General features: G+C 40.9%; 1 protein-coding gene across 1 annotated transcript; it reads left to right on the plus strand.

The window, feature by feature from the left end:
• The first annotated feature begins 222 nt into the window (after nt 1–222).
• On the plus strand, nt 223–25,736 carry WRNIP1 (WRN helicase interacting protein 1). The gene is made up of 7 exons (XM_053964779.1): nt 223–904; nt 9,870–10,061; nt 11,068–11,312; nt 18,005–18,237; nt 23,322–23,477; nt 24,430–24,509; nt 24,966–25,736. The coding sequence occupies exons 1-7, from the start codon at nt 290–292 to the stop codon at nt 25,239–25,241; spliced, it is 1,797 nt and encodes a 598-aa protein (XP_053820754.1). The 5' UTR covers nt 223–289; the 3' UTR covers nt 25,242–25,736.

The following is a 25,736-nucleotide window of genomic DNA, read 5'->3' on the forward strand; positions in this document are numbered from 1 at the left end:
AACATATACTTTAAGAAAGAAAACAAGATGTAATGTGGAAAGAATTACCAATGGGTCGAGTTCGGGTCGTAAATTAGGATGCGAATGGTACTGCTTACTGTGCCCATCTTTGAAATACAACCTGCCCTGCATTCTGCATAACACAAGAGTTCGGTTTTGAATATCATTTTTTAAAAAATAATAATTTATTGATTTTTTTTTTCCACAGAGAATGATGTTTCCACCAGGTGGACTCCAAGTCCAGAGACCTAGGCGATGCTGCTCAGCTCCCAAGGGCAGAAAAGCCCGGATGCTGGGGCGGGGAGCGGGCCCGGGCGGACTACAGCTCCCGAAGGGCTGCGGGCGGCTCCGCTTCCTGCCCCGGCCGCGGGAGCCCATGGAGCCGACGGAGGGCGCCGAGGAGGAGCGGCTGGTGCAGTGCCCCGTGTGCCTGCGGGAGCTGCCGGGCGCCGACATCAACCCGCACCTGGACCGCTGCTTGCAGGCCGGCGGGGCCGAGGCCGAGCCCCCCAGCAAGCGGCCGCGCCTCGCCGCCGCCCCGCCAGGCAGCCAGGCCGAGGGGCAGCCGGAGGAGACCCGCCCGGCCGCCGGGTCCCCCGTCTTCTCCCTCTTCCAGAAGGGCCGCGGTGGCGGGCAGAGCCCGGCGGCCGCCGGCGGGAGGAGCGGTGCGGGGCGGGACGAGGCCGCCGTGCCTCCGGGCCATGGATGCGCGGCCGCGCTCTGCGGGGAGAGCCTGGCGCAGAAGCTGGAGGGGAAGCCCCTGGCCGAGCGGCTGCGGCCGGACACGCTGGGGAACTACGTGGGGCAGGAGCGGGTGCTGGGGGCGCAGACCCTGCTGCGGTCCCTGCTGGAATCCCACGAAATCCCCTCCCTCATCCTCTGGGGGCCGCCGGGCTGCGGGAAGGTGAGTGCGGGCGGCGAGCGGCCAGCCCCGCTCGCCCACTGCGGGGCCGGGCTGGCGCTGCTTCCCCTGGCTCTTGAGGCCGCTGTACGTAAAACCTGTTAATTTTCGGACTCACTGTTTTCTTCGCCCTTCTGTCTTCTTGGTTTCTTTTGTAGGTTCCTTATGTTGGCTGATGCCCACTAGTTTTCACTTAAGATTACAAAAAACACAACCTGCCTCATGAATAAAATAGAATTGGTCCACCCCCATCAGCCCCACTCAATGCAATTTGAACTTAGGTTACACAAGGCCTCTCTTGCTTTCAGGTAATTCAGATTTTGTAACTCCAAAGTCCGTACCTAAAACATAAGCCGTGGTTTAGTTAATGGCTGAGAAGCTGAAAATCAGCAACACAGAATCTCTAAATTTGTCTAGGAAACCAGTAGATTGATACAGCACAATTTGCGAGTGCTAGGTTTGTTTTAGCCTACAAATTCTCGCCCCTTAGAGAAGGCAGCACTGGTGTGGAAGGCAGGTAGCCTTATGGCTAGGCACTCATCCACCTTCAACCACTTTTAGGCTGATGGGTCTTTGTGGGATCTGACCACTGCATCTTCGTGTTGTACCTCCTTAACATACCGGGGCCATCATGAATCCCCAAAGACCCTCTAGCACAGCAGTGAAGGGATCTACAGTTGTTGTGAGGGAAGGACCAAAGGAATGCCTCAGGTGTGCTTGAGCAGTCTTTAAGATCTTGCCTTAATTTTGTCCTATTGTTCCGCGTATTTCAGATTTGCGGTGGGGCAGGGCAAACAAAATACAGTTTTCTCTGTCAGTCTAGTGTGTTCACAGCATTTAGTTTCATGTATTACATATTTATATAATTTGGTGTGTTGGCTGTGTGAGAGTATATTTGAGAAATCTGGGATAGAGGAAGTAATTAATGCTTAGCAGAGAAGTTAAGGACAGAGCAGCAGCTTGCTCTTGTCAACATACTTAATTGAAAATAGACTTGCTATGTGGTGTTTGAATAATAATGCTAGTTAATCACAGTAAATAAGGAGCAGGTGTTAGAATTAGATGAATACTATTAGCAATGATGCGGCAGGTTTTTTAGGCTAGATAACACAGACCTCAAAAGAACCAACTAGTGAACTTCAGTAATTGCCACTTCCTTTAAAATAACAAAGTAATTGCAGAAAGTAAGACCTCAGAATAGTTGGGGTAAAGAAGGGCTGTTTCTGAAAACTGATTAAAGGGGAGGTGGAGTGACTGAAGTAAGATGGCCAGAGAGAGAAGTGGAATTCAGTTCTTTAATAAATAGGAATTCTCCTTTCTGAACGAGTAACACATTCAGGGTCTTGCTTCTATGTTTTTTGTGCTTTCCTGCCTTTTGTTTCTTGTTATCTCTGGCAACAGCATGTGCTTGCTCTTTCTTGAAGCCTTCTTTGCTCAGGAAAAAATAGCTGTAAAAGTACAGTGGTAACAAAGCAAAGGCTGCAGAGCAGTCTCTGCAAACTGGCACTGGCTTCAGTGGCCTTCAGGTTGTGATCTGATGAATGCACCTGGCTTTGACCATGGAGGTGCTTTTTCATGAGCTTGTGACAGCTTGACACAAGTTGTGTTCCAGGTCTTCTTCAGGAACCTTCTGTGGTCTCTTTGAAACCTTCTGAAAGTGTCTTTGAGTAATGGGCGATCTGTTTTATGCCTGTAATGTCACAGCTTTCATTCTCCTTTCATGTGACACATCCTGCTCACCCATATGCTTTACGCATAATTGTATTTAGTAAGCTTGCTTTTCACAGAGTTTAAATTCTGTTGCTCCTCGGTTGTCTGACTTACATAATTTCTGTGCCTTTTGACCCATCGAAGAACAGTTCCACAACTCATCTGTTATATTTTTGCTCACTGAGTACTTATACTATTGGGTAACTTGTCTGCTTTCTAGGTTATTCCTTCTTGGCTGAGTTTTGAGTGTATGTGCTTTCAGCTAGCTCCTGATGAAACATCCATTATTAGCTGAACCAGAAATTCCTTCTGCAAAAAGTTGAACTTTACCCCTTCACGTTTATCAGTATTTCTAGCATGGTGCTAGAGTTTTATCTCAGGCCTTCTTCCACATAAATCATATTGTCTGTCTGAGTTTAATATCTGAAAGTTCTATTCTTTTCTTAGATATGTCCTTGTAAAATTCCTCTCCTGACAGATTTAACATGCAAGCAAAGTAGTCTGCCTGAAGATGGAAAAGGAGATCTGTTCTTGCCTGCCTGTCTCACTCACTCACTATTTGAGTTGTATGTATATAATGTGTCTAAGAAAACATTTCATGAGAAAGCAGCTTAAGGCTTGAAAACTTGAAAGATCCTGTGGAGGATAAATATTCTCACTGCCTCAGGACCTGGTTGGACTAATCAGCAAAAACTTCTTCTATTAAGTACAGTGCTTTTCAGCAGGAAAAACACTAAGAAATAACTGCATGCTGTATAGTCTCCTATGTAACAAGGCCATATGCTAAGCTCTGCCTGTCAAAGAGCTAAAATAGCAGCATAATTAGATATGTTGGTCTAAATTCAGAAGTGCTGTGTAAGGTGGTTACATTTCTTAAACCTCTTCAGGCTCTTGCTACCCATGGAATCTGGTTATTGCAGCCCATCTATGCCTTCTTCCATTTCTGCAGCCAAATGCCATGCTAACTGATACTTTTGAAAAGGGTAGAGCAGAACTAAATGAAAAAAAAAAAAGAACTAAACATGGAATGAATCATCAGGGCCAAATTTCAAATCAATTTATGTATTTTTCAGTCTGGACCTTTATGAAAAATTGTAGTTCAACAGACTTTTTCTAAACAAGAAGAAAATAATCTTGCATTTTAAAGTGCTATAAATGTAATATTTCATATTGTAGGTCAAGAGCATTTTTGGAGAATTTTTATCATGAGAACAATAAAGCTAGGTATTGGAGTAAAAACATGTGTGCTATGTAACTGCTCTGCCCAAGTCAATTTTGGCCTCAGCTGCACTTGAATATTCAAAGAAACGTCCTCAAAATTGACGAGACAAAATTTGGGTATTTCCTTTGAGATCCTCTTTTCTTTTGAGTTTCCATCTGTACTGAGTCTTCTTACTTTAAGGGAACATGATCTTTGTACCTTGAATTTGTCATCCTAATTACATAGGAAGCCAAAGTGCTCTGTGTGAAAAGACTTTGACTTTTTGTTTGCACTTTTGTCACTCCGAAGTCTTGAACACAAGAGCCGCTTTTCTTCTTTTAAGAAGCTGACCAGACTCAAGCCAGAAGAAACACTGCTTCAAAGAGATGCCGTGGTTATTAACTTAGGAACAGTTAGCTTGTTCATACTGACTATGCAAATTTTTAAAGGCCTGTATAAATCCGAGTGTAATGTGAGTAAGCTGTGCTGTGATTTATGGCACCTTAATACAGGGATTTAGATTTTTGCATGTCTGCCATTGGGGCACCAATTTTAGTAAAGAGTTAGCAGGGGGACACAGCGTAACTTGAGCACCGAATAATTTTGCTGCCACAGATGAAGTTTAAGCCTTATAAACCGAACATTCTGTATTTAAATACTGTAAACATTCCCTCTTATGACTGCTGCGTAACAAGAAAAAAATAGGTAGCAAGTGGCATGAACCTGCTCCTTATGGAAGATAAGACAAAGAGCATTCATGCATGATTTTTTGAGGTTCATGTGTGCACTCTAGTAATAAGATAAAATATGCAATGTTGGTATGAGTGCAAAACATAAAAACCCCCAGTAAGTGGTCTTTGAAGTTTCTATCAAATCTTCTCTGACATTATATTTTATTTCTAGAACTCCCTTGTATTTCTTTTCTTTGTTTGCATTCAATAAATGACTTATTGAAACACAAGTAGCAAGTCCAACACCTATTTTGGTGCCCATGTATTTTATCAGTGCTTCCTGTTTTGCTAATTCAAGTGATTACCTAACGGGCTGTTTGATTGCTTGAGTGTATTTCATCTTCTCTTATTCATACAGCTTGGGGCTTGATTTTAACCATTTGAAGTAATGATTTCTTTCAATTGATTAGGATGAAATTTTAAACTGAAAATGCATCATGTCTTTTGCAGTAGTGTAAACTGCAACTCTGAAAAATGGGTTTGTCTTTGCAGTTGCCTGGGAGCAGTGTTGTAATGCAGTGTGCTTGGTTTTGCTCATGGCAATCTAAATCAGGAATAACTTGGAGTGGCTCTCTAGGAAGAGAACGCTGGAAGAGAAAATACAATTGTATCCATAAAGCAGTTGGAATGTAAGTACACAAATCAGGATGCAGCAAATGGAGATACAGCTCTATTTCAACAAACATTATGCAATGACCTTGCATCTGTTTATGCTTGGTTGGGCTTGGATTCTGGAAGTGCTGTAAAGCACATGCTGTGTCTCTTGTTCAGTGGCACTTACTCCTCCAGTAGTATCTCAGTGGGCTATTTGGGGTTTGAGGAACCAAACAAGATGGGTAAGAATAGCATCTGCCCTTATATAAATGCCAACTGCTGCTACTTTTGATTGTGTTTATCTGTATAGACAGTGTCCCCAGGCCATGTTCACCTGCTGTGCTGCCAATTTCCTTTAGACACGGCCTGGCTTATCTCCTGTGACGCAGTGTGGTACAGAGAACATCCACAGAGCTACATCCCAGAGAACTGCTGCCCTGTGCGGCATCCAGGGATGCTGTTGGTGTCTCCCTCAAGGCAGTGAAACAGAGCATGGCCTTTCCTGATTGCTTGGCAGCCACAATATGGTCCTGCTGCCAGCAAAGGGAGGGTTGAGGGTGAAGGGAGGCCATTGATGGCAACACCATGTAAACAAAGATTTGGAAATCCTGGCAAGAATAAAGGAAGAGCAAAAAATAGCCAGAAAGTCATGGTCAAACAGCAGCAAAGAAAATTAGGGTGCTAGTTCAGCACTGTGATAACATAGCTATAAGACTCTACAAGTCTATAGGTATCACTTGCCTGTTCTGTTTTGCACTAGGCTTACCAGTCTCTTGTCATCCCTGCCACAAACATAATTCACATTGTGGTTTGCTCTGAAACAAACCAGTAAAGTCACTTTTGGGGAAACCTAGATGCCAACTAGATTATCCCTGCTCAGGAATAATCCATGCTGCACTGCACTTGTGCCAGTCTCTGCCAGATCTGCTTTGGTCACCTAAATGTGGCCTGGCAGAGCCTACAGCCTTCCAGACTTGCTGGGAGAACCACGAAAGACCTTAGGTTTCACAGTATTCTTGATATGATCTAACCCTGTATTCTAATCCCTTCCCAGTTTTTTCCAATTCCACTTCCTCAAGTGAGCTAGGCAGTACCACTCTTCATTCTTGTAAGGAGCTTTGATGAGCTAATGTGATGAGCATAGTTTAATGGCCTGGTACAGGGCTGCAGAAATCAAAAAGACCACTTTTACTTCTGAGCAGGTTGTCCTCGAACATCAGCATCAGTAAGACTGACTTAACTTGTATGAGCTTTTTACTGTTTTCTTCCAGCTGTGGATGTGAGGGAGCAGTGACTAATGGCAGTGCAGAGAGGAGAGAAATAGTTCATGCTTAAAGAGTGTTACCCAGTCAGGGAAACTTCTGGATATACAGAAAATTCTTGTCTCCTAGTACAGACACCCAGCTTACCAACAGCAAATCTGATTGACTTTTCTGCTCTCACAGTGGTAGGTGTGTGGAGCCAAGCATGCATTGTGGGTTGCTTTTGTTTCATCCATTACTTGTATCAAAGCCTAGAAAAAGAGGTAGCATAGTTGCTGTGAGTGAGCTTGTTTGTTTGGTGTTTTTTTTGGTTGGTTGGTTGGTTGCTGGTTGTTTGTAAATCTGAGATCTTTTCAGCCGCTGGGAAGGGATATTCTCATTTGGGCTGACACAAAGCAATAGGTACAGGAAGAGTTTCAGTAGTTAAGTGTTTGTTCTGTGTGTAATGGGTCTGGAAATAAATGACCAAGGGCTAAAGTTAAGTGTTATTCATTGGTGAATAATGGTTCAGAAGTTTCTTGGTCAATATGTGTCTGTTTCAGATCAGCTTTTTATGATGTCACTGCTCTAGCTTGTCTAAACAGGTAGATCAGTAAGGTCTCACAATATTCAGCATAAAAGTTGAGATAATAGCTACAAGTTTGAATAGTTTAGCATCATAGTAGAAGAGAACTAAGAATGGTTTCTGGAAGGGGCAAGGATATTACACTGTGAGCTTTGTAAGGTGTTCTTTTTAGTCAAGTTAGCAAAAGGTTAGTTTGCAGGATCACTGGATCACTCCTGTTCGTAATTTGTGGGAAACAATATTGCTGCTCCTGCCCATAAAGAAAAAAACATGAACTAAATAAGAAACACCTGTATAATAAAAGGAGCACATTATCAACTTGTTTGGATTTCGTTTTTGTGCCTGTTATGCAGGTTCTGATTTAGGGGTACTCACAGTGAATTGCAACATCAATGTCACTATTTTAAGAGATTTGTTTTCCACTGTAAGAATCAAACTTCAAAACTTATTTTAGCTGATGAAGGATAATCAGTGTGTTTTCTTCTGTCTTATTCTGTATCAGATTTCTAATTTTCTTCTTGTCCCTTAAATACATTGCCCGTGAGGGAAACTAGCATATGAGTTACAGTTGTTCTGTGCTAGTGCCTTCATACTTAAGCTTCTTTGCTTACATGAATTCTCCATTAGGTTATGTGTTCCTTTAGGTTGTAACCTGAAGTGACAAACAGGGAGAAAACTGTAGCTTATTACTGACTTTTACTTGAGATGGCAGGACAAAAAGCAGTATAAAAAACCTGAACTCATGGGAGATCTTTCAGAGGACCAGGGAAAGTTTTACATCTGTGTGATAGGCAGTTTGACTTGCTGAATGATTGATTGTGCAGAACAGAAGGAAGAGGCTGTGAACATGCCTGTCCTTGTCAAGCATTGCATTTGAAAGGCAATGTATGTTATTCTTATTGCAACCTTTGGTGACCCACAAGTTGGCAGAGGGGGAGAGGTATCTGCTGGCTGAGATCCATGCAGCAGATTTCAAGTTGATTCTTGGTCTAACAGTAACTTTCAAACAAATCTCTTTGATCTTTTTTCCCTAAATTAGAGTTAGAAATATGGACTCCTGTGCATGTGTTTAAAACAAAGTCCTTACTGCTTTTTTTTGTAAATAGCAAAACTCTCTGAGTGACAGCCAGGGTACAATATGAGTTACCAGTCCAAGTGGAGCTACAAGAAGAGTAGCTGCTTTACTTTTTTTCTTCATTCTCTCACCACTGCCACTTTTAGAGAAGGAAGAGGTACATTTTCCTTTTTCATCCTCAAATTTGATATATTGGTTCTTTCTGTGCTTTCAGAGATTTTTAAGGCATGGATATATCCTCTGAAGTTACACTCTGAATCAAGACCCTTTTGTAAGGAAACATGAATATTGGTTTTAATTTGGTAGCTCAGTTTCAAAGATAGTTTTATTTTGGCTTTGGTGGAGTAGGGGTGGAATTTGCTTATTTGTTTATTTTCTCAGGTCTTTCTAATATCTGTCAGCTTTGCTGCAAACACTTTCCAACTATCTTTCCAGTCTTGTCCTCTGCAATGATACAAGTTGGGGATGGGCTGGTGGATTGAGCTCCAGGAAGCGAGGAAGAATCTGACATGGGATGCAAGTCTTGTATCAGGACCTGACATGACACCACTTCTGAAGGCAATCAGGAAGCCCTTACTAAAAGTAAAGCAAGAATAAATAACAATATATCCTGGTCCTTAGCCTCCCGTTTTCTAACGGGCTGGTTGCGGTTTCAGGGACAAGGAGATCCATTAAATGGACAGAGCCGGGTACTGCAACACCGTTGGTAGCCAAGTGGTAGGTGCTTGTTTCTGCAGCCTCCCTGCAAGAGGATCAGGTTGACACCACCTGCTGCTTTAACCTCAGCACTTAGAATATCTCCTGAGGTGGTTTTGTTGGCACCTGTCCTAGTCCTCATCTGTTGAGGCTCTCCTGTCTTCAGTCTCCTTTGGATCCTTCTCTGGTAAAACAGTGAGCTTAAAGGAAGAATTACCCATTTTCTCTAGCAGTACTTTCAAATAGAGATACATTTTCTTTGGGGCATACACCTGTGTTTACTAAGGGTTGTGAAGGAAAGTCTCAAAATCCTGTATGTGATATGTTCCAGTGTAGTAAATCTACCTAGGAGGTTGGTGGAGGTTGTGTCTGTGCTTTGGTAGGCTAAGTGAAATTATAAATAAATTTGGATTTGAAGAGGTTGTTCATAAGGACAGAAAAACAACATAGCTGCTTACTAAAAACAGCCAGTTTGTTCAGTCAGCTGCCTTTTGCTTCCCTGGGCCAGCATTTAATTACTGTTGACTATTTAGATTTAAGAGTTATATTTTCTTATGTACACTTGTAAATTTCTAATGCTAATGTTCTTATGCTTTTGTAGAAACTGTAGTCTGATTAATTTCATTTTTATGTGTATTTGAAATATAAAAGGGTTTAGTTAATAACATTGTAGCTTTTTATTTCTCACATGCAGTTGCACTGTAAGCTCTTGGGCAGGTGTCTTGGGGTAGTCCAGCTCTTTATCTATTAACATGCTCCACAAAATAACTGCACAGGGAATTGCAGTCAGCCCATCTTCTGTGACAGAAATGTATTTGGCAGAGAGTTCTTCTTCCGTGACAAAGGAGACAGCTGTCAGTGCTGTCCTTTTCAGTACTGAGGCTCACTGGGTCTGGTACGTAAAAGTGCAGGCATTGGAAATGCAGCAGAGGAATTGGCAGCTACCTCTAGCAGGAAGTTTTTAAGTCTTCTGTGCCCTAGAATAACGTGAGCTAAAATGCCTTAACTCTGTAAACTGTCAACACTGTCCCTATGTCCAAAATATATATCTTTGTTCTTTACATACTCCCTTTAAATTGGTACTTTCTGTGTCTGAATTGATTTTTACAAAGCTTTCTCCTATTGCTGTTTCAGACTACACTGGCACACATCATAGCCAACAGCAGCAAAAAGAATGGCATGAGGTTTGTGACACTGTCAGCCACAAGTGCCAAGACAAATGATGTTCGAGATGTCATCAGCCAAGCCCAGAATGAAAAAAGGCTCTTCAAGAGAAAAACTATCCTCTTTATTGATGAGATCCATCGTTTCAATAAATCTCAGCAGGTATTGTACTACGCTGCTTTTTTAAAAGAACCTTTGTCAGCACTTCTGTAAAATCTCCCACTTTGCCTTAAGGTGATACCTTCCTCTGGGCTTTTAATTTCAATGTTAATACTTTCAGTAGATGAATTTGGGAGAAACATAAAAATTAAATTCCTTAGATAACTTCCAACCAACATTTAATTATTGTGATTCAAGGATTTAAGTAAAAGGCTGAGTTATAGTTGACTTATGTGCCGGTCTTTATATGATACTTTTATGAGATTTTATTTTTGCAAAGTCATGTTAGTAATGTTTGCTGCATACATCTTCATTTCAGCCTCCATCTGGGGGGTAGCATTCTGTATTACCTTTACAAAGGTCTGGAATGTGAGTGTGCCAAAGGTGGGTATTTTAATGTTATCCTCTCTTCTTTATGAGAAAAAATAAGTCATGGCATTGTACTTCAGGATAACACTGCAGCCATCACTTGGGCTTTTTTTCCTTTTTCCTTTCCTAGGTATAAGATTTTTTTCAGTTGTCCCATGGAAAGCTTGAATTCTGTACTACGGGTTGCAGTATTTAAATTGAACTGTTCTGTAATCTTCGTGTAGTTTTCTGAGTACAGAATTAGGCAGGGAATTGTAGCCCTAAAGGTTGATTCAAAGCTTATTTAGGAGTAGCCTCACTGTTTGTTATACTTGATAATGCAGTTTCATTATTTCTTGTGTTGCCATGCAATAAATCAAAGTCACACAAACCCAAAATTTGCGCATTTCTTTACCCTATTTCTTTTCAGCTGGTAGGGTCATTCTCAGTGCAGTCATTTATTATTAAGGTGTTGGGTGCATGAAATTAAATCATTTCCATATCTATGCAGATGAACTGCCTTGTCAATGTAGTTATTTGTCACATCAACAGGGAACCCAAAGTCTTACCAGATGCAAAAAAAAAAGTAGCCTACTCACATGGGATGTTTCAGGTTGTCATTGATCGAGATCAGCTTTTTCTGCTTCCCTCCCATGCTCAGGACACTTTCCTTCCTCACGTCGAGTGTGGGACGGTGACCCTGATAGGAGCAACCACAGAAAACCCTTCCTTCCAAGTCAACGCCGCGCTCCTGAGCCGGTGCCGGGTGATCGTCCTGGAGAAGCTCTCGGCTGAAGCGATGGAGGCAATTCTGATGAGGGCCGTCAGGTTCTTAGGGCTCCAGGTTTTGGGCCAGGGCGACCAGCACGGCACCCCTGCGACTGGCAGCAGCAGCAGGAGCTCGGAGTGAGTACTTTATGGGCTGCAGGGTGTTAACGTGCACAGCCCGAGGAGCTGACTGCCTGCCAGGGAGAGAATGAAGCAGTTGGGGGGTGGGAAGAGAAACCCTAGCCACTTCTGATAGTAAAGAAAAGAAGTGGCAGCATATGGCAGGGGCGGGGGTGACAGGAGAGAGAGAATTCAAAGCATTGGCTCTCTCCATCCAAAACATAATCTCGCCGTCTGGATTAGAAGAGAATTTTATACTTGGATCCATAACTCCTGACTCACCCTCTCAGGATATTTAAATCTGTTCTGCCACAGAGGATTTGCTGTGGAAGCCTGTATCTGGGTCTTTGTCATGTCCTAATGTGTGTTACTTCTTGCTACTGATTATAAAAGCATCATGTTACAGTTAAGTGCTGGATGGGGTATCCCCTCTTAATTTGGAAGTGCCTGCCAGAAGTTTGTTGTTTTCCAAGAATTTTTTTTAAATAAGATTATGGAGGATGATAGTGCTTCTGTTCTTTAGTTGCAGGATAAGTCCTGTGCTGTGTTTTAGGATATCCAGTGATGAGAGGAGGCTGTTGCTGTGAGACGCTAATAGATTGTTTTAAGAGAGACTTTGTTTTTCTCTGCTCCTTGATGTCCAGACAGATAAATGCATATTAAACACTTCAGAAAGTTTTGGAAAAAAACAACTTCCAGATTTGTCTGCAAGAGATGTTATCTGCCTTCTGAAACAGGAGGCTAGCAAATAAGAGTAATGCGTGGTATTGTGGTACTCACATGCAAGCTATTACACTTTCTTCATGTTGGTTCTTGGCTGCACTCCTAGTAATTTACAGTGCATTGGTATGGTGGTGATTGACAGACAGTATGAAATAAATGAGAGGGAATCCTTGAACTTTATCACAGAATGTAAGCACAAAGAATTGCCAACCTGAATGCTGAGGTCAGGACAGGTAAGGAAAGGTATTACTTTTTTATTTTTAGGTTACCCTGCCTCATGGTTTGCTCATTTGTAGGTTTTATGTGTTGTAGTAATGTGAATTTTAGAAGAGAAAGCAGTACTGCATGTCAGCATTAATGTAGTGGCACAGCTGTGGTAGTGGCTACACCCTGACTGGGGTTCAGAGACTTTCCTTTCTGTACAGGATTAAAGTACAAGGCATAGTTTCAGCTGCAGTTGTTTGGGTTTGGGTTTCGCTGGACTCTCCATGTCTGTAACCTTGCGACAGCTATGGATGATTTAAACAGCACGATTCTTCATCAAACTGAAAGAAGTCTGGCAGGCAGACTGTCAGACTAACACAGTTTCAGAAATCTATCCGTGGGGAGAGAGGGCCACACTCCAAAGGCAGTCATGGGAGCCAAGCCTTTAAAAATAAAAATGGGGGTTTGAATTTAGGAAGTTTTGTTGCAGTTGTGTGTCAGGTCTTTTTTATCTTTCATTATGCGATCTGGTGCTGGGCCACAATTCCTACATTCTGTTGCTGATAAGCTCAGATTTTTATAAGTCATACACCTTCCTGTGGATCTGGTTTGGATTCTTCATTGATTCCTGCTTCTTGCTTCAGTGTCCCTACCATTTCTGCTTCTTCATTTTCTCTCCACTGCTCTGCAGGAGCAACTGTCTCAGCTTTTTACTCCTTTGCCTCTATGGAACAGGACTGTCATTAGATGCAGGCAGGTAACTGTTCTTGCTGTCCTGAAGAATAAATGGAAACCACCAATTACAATTGATTTGGTTGTTAACAGTGGTGGTGCTCACCTTTATTCCAGAGTGAGAAAAGGAGCTGTAAGGCAGCACATCCCCAAACAGTGGGGTGTACCCACTTTGAAAAATGCTGCAGAGATCTAGCAGGAAGGCACAGGAGATGCGTACATTGAATTTTGGGTTTCATTTCCCATGTGAGTCTCCCTTTCCAAGCCACAGCAGTGTATTATGAAGTACTGCATGTGCTACTTGGCCTCAGTTAATCAGATGGTTTTAGTATCACATCTCTTGTTTGACAGGATGGCTTATCTAAAAGAGATTTTGAAGGAGAGGATGATTCTTTGTGGTCTCTCCTATTACCTTGAGGAATAAGGTGAGGATGAATCTTCATTAGTCTTTACAGGCATCTTCTGTGCTTGGCAAGAATGCAGCCATCCCCAGGTGATTCAATAGATTTCATCATCTGCATTCCACAAGGAAAGTACTCTACCCAAAACTGTTTCCTTAGATTTTCTTTGTGGATTTTTCTTACCTTGCTTCCACCATTGCTGCAGGTTTCTGATAAGGTTAGATCACCTGGATTCTCTTTTACTCCACCAGGACCTTTTCTTACTCTAAAGCTGGAGCAACTAGCAGTGGGTGTTACTTCTTGGATATCTTTCTATTTGTTGTGTCATTATGGCTCACAGAGGTTCTTTGACAGTTTTTATGTTAATTACTGGGTTTCTTTAGGATAATATGTGCTTTTTCTTATATTTTCATCAACATTACTGCCATCAAACTGTGCATCTAAAGTCTTCAGTAAATCAAGCTGAAAGATGGAGAAATAGGAAAGGAAGAAACATACGATGAAGAAAAGTAAGAAGTCAATGCTAAAGATGTTTTTTATTGCTGCAAGTGCTTGTGCTTTCTGCAGTTTATGCTGTGTCAGTAATAGCACAAGCTGTTCCAGGTGTGTACTGATACATTACACTAGTACTGTGTCAGTGGTGGAAGAAACCAAATTATTCTCTTGGCTTTTTATTTTTGTCATTCAAGTGCTGCCCTCAGAATGGTATCTCTAATTAAAGTCAGACAGTAAACTGGATGGTTGATTAATGTGTTTGAAGCTAGATAGCTCAGAAGGCACACAGCTGAGGGAAATGGAAGGAACCCCAAGTTCCTGTTGGCAAGCCCAGACATCATGCAGTTCAGCTTGTTATTGGCTGTATTACAAGTTCTGGCATGTTTTGAATTCACTGGTTCGTAAATCACAACACTGAAGGTGGAATTCCTTTGGATCTTCGGTGTTCAATACTTTCTTGAAAATGATTCCTTTATTGGAATATCCATTCAATTTCCTTGAAGGATATGAGTTGCTGAGGTGAGAGGCAATACTGGAAGACAATGCTGTACGGCAGTGAGCAGTGCATATCACATTGCAGTATTTCAATTCTTCAACTATTTACCTGTGAAAGTTTACCTGTGAAAGTGTTGGAATCTGCCAAAGAGTGAACATAGTGAGAATAATTGCACTGAGAAAGTAAGAAAGTACTGATTTATATGGGAAAGAAGCAGTGGGTGCTTTTTCTCATGTTTTGCTGAGTAATTTTTTAAATGTTTGATCACACAGATTCTCCTTGCTTGGGCTTATATTTACTCCCTGATACTGCTTATGCTTTCTTGTCATTGGCTCAAGTGCAGCGGTGCTGTGTGGGTTTAATGGGTAGTTCATCATACATTTTGTGTTGGTTCTTGGCACAAACTCGAGGGTATGGCGATAAAGAGGAACTGGAAGAAGGATTTATTATCCTGTAGTGGTAATTTTCCATTCCTTGAGCCTAGTATATCACCTTCAGCCCAGTGAGTGATGGATCTCAGCACGTCCCTTTTGGCATGTTTATGTTTTTGTCTCCAAGTATCATTGGTTACAAGGTACCAACATTGACCATTGGCATCCAGTGGGTCTTCAGTGTTAATTTTGGAAGTTGAATAAAATATGGGATTGCCCATCTGCAAGTGTATCAGGAGCTTGGAAAGAAGTCAGAAAGCATGGGAGTTATTCTGCCTTGCAGTTCTAATGGGTGCAGAAGTAGAAAAAATGGAGGGAGTAGGGCACTTGAGCATCTGAAGACAGGATGGGCTTAAAAATGTAAAACACAACAAATGGTTTTTGGAAGCCAAGGTATTGAAATAGTTGCCATCCTGATTTTGAAATTAGACTCCTGCCTAGTGAAGTTAAATCATCAGAAAATGGAATTTAAGGTCTTAATTACTCAGAAAAAAACCTCAATTCAGTTATTCTGAGTATAACTTTTTATTATTTTGAAATACCGAGTGTGTATGGAGCTGAGATTATGCAATAGGGAAGCACTATGTTATCTCCAATCAGTGATTCTCATCAATGTGCTGTGCAAACAGCTTGTATGTGGAAGTTTTCTCCATTTATTCTTGTTCTTTATCACATCCTGCATGTCATGCTATTGTAGGCATGGACTGGATCAGCCAATACATAATTCATTATTTGGATTGGAATTGCCATTGCCCTTAGGTTAAAACTGAAATTTCACCATGGAAATGGACAAGGCCATTGCTTGTAACCAGATTTTTCATACTTTCTTGTGAATATTTGTTTCACTTTCTGTAATATAAATTGCTTATGTTGAATCAACAGAGCAGTTAGAGTCCTATAGTGAAACAAGAGACAGGAATACAACTCAGCTTTAAATTAGGAGATAAATTGCAAAAGTACTCTGAGGCCTCAACTTTTTTTGGGAAAAGACTGTACTTCTTCCAAGGTAGTACCTGCCTTTTGCTGCTCTCAATGCTTCACCTCTACTTGCAGTCACTGCCTGCAGTCATGGTATCAGTGTGAGGAGACTACAAGCACAGGGTCTTCTCTGCAAGCAGCAGGCAAAGAGCTTAGTCCTTGAAGGTGAAACTTTCTCTCAAGTATGCCTTGCTGCTGTGTGAGAAGTGTTTGCTCAGCATGTCATATATTTGGGATAATTTCTGTTGAAGAAGGTATTAGCAGCAAGATGTCTGTGTGTACTGTGTGCTGTTTTTTTTAAAACAGCTTTTGCTTTTCTTGCTGGCTTTTTTAATGTGTATGAAAGATCTGGTGCACATCTGTAGTGCTTAGGGATGAATGTTGCTTCCTGATTTTCGAGGAATTTGATGCTTGAGATAATTGACTGGATAAGTCCCTGTGCAGTTGTATTGTTCTGCTTCTTTGTTCGAAGGCAATGTTTGGAACACCCTGGCAGAAGCGACACTGTATGTGTGTTAATTTTTTTTTACTAGATTCATCAAATACATGGGAAATAAGGAGATGGAAAAAAGTAATGACGAGATGCATGTGATGCATCTATTTTTGCCAGGGTGTGATTCCTACTGTCTACTCTCTGCGGCATGGGATTTGCCCCTAGAAGACATTTGTCAGCTTTCACTTGCAGTGGTTGATTAAGATTGCAGCTCTAGTAGTTCTTCCTTTTTATGTGTGGCCGTGAAAGACTCAAATATTAACTGCTAAATTTTTTCCAGAACCTACAGTCTTCTTCTTTCATGTGACAAGTGCAAAGTGGGTTTGCAAGGAAGAAGAGAAGGCAAGTAATGAAAATCAGTGGACACGTCTGTCTGGGAACCCTGACGCTGCCTTTTTCTACACCACTGGTTGTAATAGTAACACATCTTTTGGTAAATGAACTGCAGGGCTGTTGTGAGTCCTTAATTATTTGACACACAAGAGCTTCATAAGACATGGCCTCTCACACCAAGCTCTATGTGCTAATCCTTACTGATACCTGTCACTCTTGATTTACAGGGCAGCTACTAGAAGTAGCTCAGTTAGGGCCATTAATGTCATGTTTTAATTCCATTAGCTACTGTCTCAAAATCAGATCAGTTACACCCTCTGCCTGGCAGCACTTTAGATGTTACCTTGTGTACATAACTGAGATTTGAGGGTTAAATCCTCAACAGGGTGCCTGTGAAACATGCAGAGGTGAACTGGTTTTGATGTGTCCCAACAGTGAGGACTGCAGCCTAGCAGGTGAAAACCTAGAGAAAAAAACTTGAGGACTTTGTTGTTCTCACAGATTTTTCATGGACTCACTAGTCTCAGGAGATTGTGCAGCTGCATTTTTCAGGTCTTCCCATCTTCATAGAATCACTGAATAGTCTAAGCTGGAAGGGACCCACAAGGATCATCAAGTCCAGCTCTTAAGTGAATGGCCCATACAGGGATCAAACCCTTGATGTTATCAACACCATGCTCCAATCAACTGAGCTAATCTCAGTGACTTGTTAATTTAGATTGTGATTTCAGTGGAATTTGGCCTTTTTCACGTTTGTATAGTTCTGGCACATTTAGAGCAGTAGATGGCAAGAAGAGTCATGGACACGTGTTGGGATGCAGCTTCTTTCTAGTAAGATTTTTTTTTTGTACCCCAGCGACTAAGTTGTAATATCAAAAAAAGTAGGATGCATGTGCTTTACATTGTAAACAGTCTTTCCAGTTGTTGGTTTTTAAAGAACAACTGATAGCACCTCTTGTTGTTAGTAGTTAGTTCAAAAGGTTATACTAATGACTTTATAACTCACTATATTCTCTCACCTGCATTTGGATAGCTTCCTGCCTTTTCACTGTTCTTCCACCAAGGAATTTGAAGTACTAGCAGTGAAATGCTGTTTGAGTAAAACCTTGTAAAGTTCAGCTGGCTGTATCAGAATTGGACTGTGGTAAAAACCTAACCCTAGTTTTTGTTGAATTTAATGAGGTGAGGAAAAATAAGGGGGTTAAATAGATGAGAGCTCCTGCCCTACATTTTTCATGTGCAATGGTATTTAGCAGGCATTGGAGCAGGAGGAAGAGGGTGGGCCCCTGGCTCTGCAGGAGGAGTTAAGACAAATCTTAAACCCAGCTGTGTATCAAGAAACTGTAAAGACATGTCATCTCCAGCACAGCAGGCAGGGAGAGGAGCGTGATGGGGGCTAAGGGTGTGTGGTTATTCTGTTGCAGATTCCCGGTGTACATAGAGGAGAAAGCTCTGAACACACTTGCCTATCTTTGCGATGGGGATGCCAGGACTGGGCTGAATGGACTCCAGTTGGCAGTTCAGGCCAGAGTAGCAGTGGGAAGGACCACTCCTTTGAACACCACTGCCAAAGGTGATGCTGCAGATGGCATTCTGGTAACAGAAGAGCATGTAAAGGAGGGTCTCCAGCGATCTCACATCCTGTATGACCGAGCAGGTGAGTAACAGTTGCAATTTCTGAGATGCAGTGTTCTCAAAATGTGATAGCTTCTCTAATTCCTCTTTCTTCTCCCTTTTTTGTACCAGCTGCTCGACTGAAACAGTGGTTGTACTGAAGTTTGTCCGTTACAGTGTTACAGTGTAGTTAAGCTGGAAATTCTTTCTCAACCAGGAAATGTAAATTAGCTGAAAGACCTATTTGCTCTCTGGAGAACAGTTAGTTGTGTGGTGAAATTATTTATTATTTAAGGTCTGTGAGGGTTTCAGTGAAAGGGGCAGAAGAATTTTATGGCGACATTTTTCTGGAAGGGTTGGATATCTTCCATTGCACTTCTACTCCTTTGAAAGTCTTGGAAGTGCTCACAACCATAGCAATATGTTATGTCAAAACCTGAGCAGTTTGCTTTATTTTTAGAGTTGCTTTTTAAGGTAATGAATTCTGTAGCTTGCTTACGGCAGGCCATATAAATCGTATTGCGCTTAATGCTCCCTAGTGTGATAACCACTCTTGCTAAATTTGTGACTTGGCAATCTTAGGCATCACAGTAGTTGGCCACCAAACCATTTTATGTTAGAGGGTTAAAAATCAGTGAGTGTCTGATTAGGTGAATCCCCTTGAATGGATATGCTAGTTCTTCAGCAACACTTGAATGACTGTGCAGAATAGTATGAGATGATTATGCCAAACAGTATTTGGAGAACTGATTTATTTTCTTTTTTTTTTTTTTTGGCCACTGTTTCTGATATGCTGCATTAACTGATATGCTGCAATAACTGCCACTACATTAACTGCATAAAACCTGTCATGAGAGGTTTCTTGAGGTTGGTTGTAACATATGGCCGCTTGCAGCCTTCTTGCTACAAAGAAATAATGATGACTCACTGTCAGGAGAAAGGCAGCTGGGCAGATACTGATCTAATGGCAGCTGAGAAGTCGAGGGCAGGCAGGGGGAGGGAGAAGAAAAATTTTATGAGGTCTGTGGCAGGAAGAGGTCATGATTAGAAGGAAGTGGAAAATCTGACTGGTTCACTGGTACGAGTCTCTTGCACCGTGCAGGTCTCTTGTGTGTTTGCTGTCGCCTTGTGGCCACTGTCACACAGAACTCTTGGCTGTGTCCATTGCTCCCAGCTCTCCTGCACCTTCTTGCTCTAGTAGAGATGGCACAGAGTGCCTCTTCCTGAGGCTTGCATCAAGTCTGGGTAGCATGTGTCAGGCCCTTCAGTGATGCAGAAATCTTTGTTGTGGTTTATTGTGGGTTTTTTGGTCAGAGATTTTCAGAGTGGTGAGAGCAGTGAAAACTCTGTTTTTCTGGATTGTATAAATGCTGGAAAGCCTGACACAGATATTGTCACAGTAGGAGGTTGCCCAAGTACGTGCCTTTTCAGGGTTTCTCTCTTCTGTGGAATAGTCTGTGCTGACCACTGACTATTGACTGCAGGTTGACTGCTTTTGTCCACAGTAGAGATAGCTGTTTGTCCTTTTAAATACAAAGGACTTTCACATGGCGGCTACTGCTGCAAGTTTGGGGTTTTTTTTGGTAGCATGTTTTATCTAACACATTTTGAATTACAGCTGTGGTGGTGGGATCTACAGTCCTCTAAAATGCTTCAGTCTTTTAAAGTGGAGGGTCTAATCATGATAGCAGCAACATACATGTGTTGCATGTTCATGTAGAAAGCACCAAGTAATTGATTAGTGTTCAGAGTGTAAATATGGACTTTTTACTTTACATTATTTTTTTTTACCTTCTGCAAAATTTGCCAAATTCATGTAGTTCAGCATTCTCTTCTGTATTTTCATCAAGTAATCTAGGAAAGAAATCATTCATAATGCAGTTGTTAGGCTGTTGTTCTAATCTATGTCCAGACATGTAAAGAAAAGGTCTTTGTGCAGATAGTTTATGCATTTTAGCTGGAAGGACAAAGAACCAACTTTAATCAAATTTCACTGCCAGCAGCTGCCTAAAGCTCTTGCAGTTGGAGAGGAAACAAAAACTAGTAGTCATATTTTAGCTTTTAATTGCAGTTGTTAAAATTTTGATCCTTTTAGAAAAAATGATGCAGCAACTTAAAGTTTACCAGCACATGGGCAGTGACTAGATCTTTTAAATAGAGTTGTATTGTTGCCCCTTCCTTTTACAGATTTTATCACTCTGTTAACACTTTAATAAGATAAATGTCAGTAATTTCACTGTCTGTGAGGTGACGTAACTTCATGTATGGTAAAGACTGGGAATGTGTTACGCTGAAGTTAATTTATTCTGCAGACTGGAACACAGTTTTTCCTTTACATTCTCTGGAGGAGAAAAGAGAAGGTATCTCACTGTCCTGGGTTTGCTGTTGGGGCAGAGCTTAGAGCCTTGTGGGCAGGAATAAGTTGCTATTCCATACCATGCACATCATTGCTGGGGTAGGGGAGTGGCTTATTTGGAGTTGGATTCCCAACTGGTGTTAAATCACACACTCACACTATTAATGTTTTTTTCCAGCTCAGTTTTTTTTCTGCTGGATCAGAAAGAGAAGTCTTTTTATCTATGCTGTTGGTCTAGTCTTACTTCCAAGGCTTTCTTCTTTCCTTCATCAATGAGCAGTTCGACGTTTACCTTTGGCTAAGATAGAAAATAATTTGAGATTGGAACTGTTTTTAGTTCTGCCCACTGTTTTGTGAGTAGGAATTGTTTAAGAAACTCAAATGTTAATTATGGTCAGTGAATGAGATCTTTTCCCTATCTTCTACCAATATGACTTGAGATAAATTAGCATCTTAAACTAGCATGAAAGCTCTCATGAGCACATAAAGCAATCTCTGGGCATATGTCAACAAGATTTATGCATCTGTATATGTCAGACACTAGAAAGCCCTCTCTTCCACAAAGCCTCTTGTGTAGTATCTTGTTTCAAAAAGGTATTTGCCTTTGTGGAAACTGCATTTAAATCAAAATTTATTTTGATTCCAAAAACTCTTCATAGTTTTGATTTCAAGAGGCACCTGGAATACAGCGGTGATAGATAAACTGGTATGTGTCTGTCTCTCAACTGAATTGATAAGGCCCAAACCTGTATGTTAGCTAACCAGCATGAGAAGGCTAATAAATAAAGGTCTACTAAAAGTTCTAGTTTTTTTAAAACTGCTTTTGATATCTCAGGCTATCTATAAATTATATTTTCAGACAAAATGTAAGATCTCTCTCCAATGCACATCACTGTATTTTGTCTTTAATTGATAATGCAATGTGATTATACTGATGTATAAGTATTGTCATTGTAGCTCTGTCACCAACACTAACTTTGTAAGGAAGGAAATAGAAGGTGAAAACTAATTCCCTTCTCAGCCTGAAGTCTAAAGTTCCATGCAGGTATATATATCTAGACCAAACCTATCTGCTGGATTCCTTCTGCCTCTCCAGCTGGTATCCCCATATATGACACTTTACAGTAGCCCAAACAGCATATAAAAGCCTCCAGCAGAAAAATCTGGGTGAGTGCAACCTCTGGAGATATTTAAAGGCCATCTTCCTTACTTTTAAGAGACCAAGAGATGGCTCTTGCAAGAGGATGATGCGAGTTCAGCTGCTTGGGGTTATTGCTCCTGACTCAAGTGTTATGAAGGAGCACGGACGTGCTGTTTGTGTTGGCTCGAATGAGGGCTGCATACCAGGGCTCGTTGTGTGGAGTCCTAGCAAAAATAGCTGTCTGACTGCCTGTGCTTGCCGGCAGCGTGTTGAATTCCCCACTGAATCACACTCCAGCAGGAGCAGAGATGGGGGCAATGGACCTGGGAGGTGGAGGTCTTGCTGGCTACAAAAGGAGCAACTGCAGCAGCTTGGTGATTTTAGTTCTCAAACTCACTCAGGCAGCCCTTTTATTTTTCAGGGCCTACAAGTGACTGGTGTGTTCTGATGTGGCCCTCAGGCTGTAAATCCTTTTAGCCTTCAGAAGAAGAGGAATACTAACAGATGGCTGTGCGTGCAGCTAGTTGCCTTTAAAACACATACTTAGCTGTGAGCCAAAGAATGCCAGGCACTTGAAAAAATAAAAAAGACAGATAACATGGAAAGTTTAAAAATACTGCAGCATAATACTCTTACAAGTTTGATTAAAACACATGCGTAAGAATCAAAACCAGTCGCACAGAGGAAAATTGTAAGCAGGAAAGGTTCTCATTCAGTTTTTGTAATACTGACTCCCTATTTTTAAGTGTAGCCCTAGAAGATCAGTGGAATAGCTTTGTTTCTCCTTGGAGTTCAAATCTAATCATATATTAAGCTTTAATATTAAAAAAAAAAATCCATGTATTTCTTTCAGTCTTCCCACTTTTTATTTAGCAGTCTGGCATTTCAAGTGTTGTTGCAGTAGTGCAGGTGTCCACAATTGAACTCAGCATTTCTTAGGGGTCTGCCAGGGTTGTGCACTGCAATTCTGTTTTTTCCAAATTGTATGATGTTCCATCATTGTATATCCATGGCATTTCCTTTTTTCTCACCCATGTGCAGCACATCAAACTTGTGTTTTACTGCGCACTTTATTTTCAAGTTTTAGATGATGTGAAATTTTTTTTCTAAAATATCACTGTATCCAGTGACATCCTGTATCACTGGATTTGTCTTGTCTTTGATTCTTGTGTTGTCTTCTCAGAGCTCTGTGTGTATCCAAAAGCAATGATCAGTTATTTGTATGTGCTTCTACTTTTTGGCAATTATAAGGTATTTATGTAGAGTTTTCTTCCTAACTGCTTAAAGTATCTGGGGTTATTTTTTTTTTCTTCTGAAGGGAAGGCAGTTAGGTTACAAAACCCAAATTGTTTGCCTAGCAATGTTTTAAAAAAACAAAACAACTTCAACAAATCAGAAGTTGCTCTGTTCCCTGTTTTGCTTATGTAGTTAGGGAATGATTCACATAGGAAACCATGGAGGCACTGAAAACATCAATGAATGCTGTAACCACATATCTGTAAAAAGAACTTGAAAAAGCAGCTTATGTTTACTGATGTGATCTCGTAAAATATATTCTGTTCCCTTAAATGCATTTCACTTAATTTCCTCCTAACAGCTTTGTGTATTGCTTCTCCCCCATCCTAAACAGGAGAAGAACATTACAACTGCATCTCTGCCCTGCACAAGTCTATGAGAGGCTCTGATGAAAATGCCTCCCTTTACTGGCTTGCTCGAATGCTTGAGGGCGGTGAGGATCCACTCTATGTGGCAAGGAGGCTGGTGAGGTTTGCAAGTGAAGATATAGGTCAGTATTTGCAGTATTTCACATTGGAATACCACATTCAATGAAGATCAGCCAGGCTTCTCTGGTTTCTAAAAGTTGGCTTTTGAAAAACAAACAAACCCAAAACAGCTATATGCAGAATAGGTACAAAATACTGAAATGCTCCATGTAGTATAAAAACTTCATATATGCAAGCAGAGACCTACATGAGGTGTCATTGTGATGATTACCTATTTCAGGAAAGACAAATGTTTTTGAGGTCAGGGTTGGTGTGTATTAATATGGATATATGAATTCTTTTAAACCCTGCTGGTTGTAGGTCACCAGTAAACTTGTGCCAACAGAGAGTGTGTATTTCAGGGATGTCTGATTTTCTAATAAATCTGGCACATGAATACCTACCCTGACCTGCAGACCTCAGGTTTGATAGCTGTAAGGCATCTTTATTTACTTGTCAAAAGTAGCAGATCCAGCATCACTTTTAGCACATATGTGATGGGTGAAGAGTTAGGGGACCTGTGGAAGCTATATCTGTATAGCAATATTTCCCCATGTCTTTATTAATTAATTTCAAAAAGTAGGAGAATCATATGTGGTCAGCTACTGCTCAGGCTGCCACTGTGTGGCAGCAGACTCAGTCTAAATTGTACCCACAGCTTAGACTTTTTTTTTGTTTGTGTTTTTTTTTTTTTTTGGTGTTGTTTTTTTTTTTTTGTGGTTTTTTTTTGTGCGGTTTTGTTTGTTTGTTTGGTTTTGGTTTTTTGTTTTTTGTTTTTGTGGAGGAGGAAAGCTTGTGGGTGGAGAGAGTGTATCTTATGTATGGTGTGGTATTGTACCAGGAATTACAGTATCTGAGAAAGCAGCTCTGAAATGTGCATGGATACCTTACAGGAAAGGAAAAAAAAGTTTTTAAAAAAGACATTAAGTAAAGTAAATTGACTTTAGCCTGCTTTTATCTGATCCCTTTCTGTAGGACTGGCAGATCCTCTGGCTTTAACACAAGCAGTTGCTGCTTATCAAGGCTGTCACTTCATTGGAATGCCTGAGTGTGAGGTAAATGCTTTATTAATTCACTGATTTAAAAGTTCTGCAATCTGTAAAACCTATCTGTAACTATAAAAATAAGCAGATTGCAAGGACAGTGCAGATTTAGTTACTTGTTCATTCTGCATGCCCCTTCTTTGACAATAGAACATTGTAGCTCTTAAAATAGATGCTGTAGTTTAAAATGAAAGTCACTGCATATTTATTGTTAAAATGTGATACATGAACATAGATAATTTTTCTCTGTCTGCTTTTTTCTATGACAGATAAAGTAGCTATTATTTTCTAGTAGTGAAAACCATGGAGGTATGGTGTTGTTAAATAATAGTATTCATATTATAGTAGCAGGCAGAGGTCAGTTTAAAAACAAAATTCCTGCCATGCTGTACAAAGAACCTGAATAGCAGACCTTTTCCCAAAGAGCTTAAAAGAAGTAATTTAACATTTCCCTCTGCTTGTTTGCAGGTGATTCTAGCACAGTGTGTAGTGTACTTTGCCAGAGCCCCAAAGTCTATAGAAGTGTACAGGGCATATGGCAATGTCAAGGAATGCCTGAGGACACACACAGGACCACTGCCCCCTGTTCCTCTGCACCTGAGAAACGCCCCAACAAGGCTCATGAAGAACTTGGGCTATGGAAAAGGCTACAAATACAACCCCATGTACAAGGAACCTGTGGAGCAGGACTATCTACCAGAAGAGTTGAAAGGAACAGACTTCTTCAAGGAACGAGAAACATGACTGCTGTGCTCAGAATGTGTTTTGATTTTATGACTCATATATTTCTACTGGGATAAAAATTCCCCTTACTGTGTCAGCTGCCTTTTACCATGGTTGAAAAAATTAAGCCACCATGCCTTCCAGATACTTTTTTATCCTTCTGCTTTTATTGCTGTTGTTCGGAAGGTATTTTGTAAAGAATTGCAGTTAGGCAGTGTAGAAATGCAAAAATAAGCTTTATCCATATAGTGCTGTCACTGGTTTAAATGAAATTAAGAAAAGAGACTTGTGTTTCTGGCTCTTACTATGAGACAAGAAATATTACTGTGCTGCTTTTTAAAATCAGTGTCTATTTCAGATTTTGAGAATATTGATTTCCAGAAAAATAGTAAATTGTATCCCCTCTGCTAAAATACTGTACAAAATATAATTACAGAGTAATTTTTGCTCTTACGATGTTTCAGAGACCAATTTTGTATGACAGTTATTAAACCAATAAAGGTGTTACAAAGAGTG

Source organism: Vidua chalybeata, chromosome 1, assembly GCF_026979565.1.
Source record: "Vidua chalybeata isolate OUT-0048 chromosome 1, bVidCha1 merged haplotype, whole genome shotgun sequence".
Taxonomy (NCBI): domain Eukaryota; kingdom Metazoa; phylum Chordata; class Aves; order Passeriformes; family Viduidae; genus Vidua; species Vidua chalybeata.

What these genes read in the sequence shown, in the direction of transcription:
- WRNIP1 (XM_053964779.1), top strand. Translation starts at nt 290, where the DNA reads ATGCTGGGGCGGGGAGCGGGCCCGGGCGGACTACAGCTCCCGAAGGGC. An exon ending in GGCCGCCGGGCTGCGGGAAG is followed by an intron (nt 905 to 9,869) that starts GTGAGTGCGGGC and finishes TTGCTGTTTCAG; the next exon opens with ACTACACTGGCACACATCAT. An exon ending in TTGGAATGCCTGAGTGTGAG is followed by an intron (nt 24,510 to 24,965) that starts GTAAATGCTTTA and finishes GCTTGTTTGCAG; the next exon opens with GTGATTCTAGCACAGTGTGT.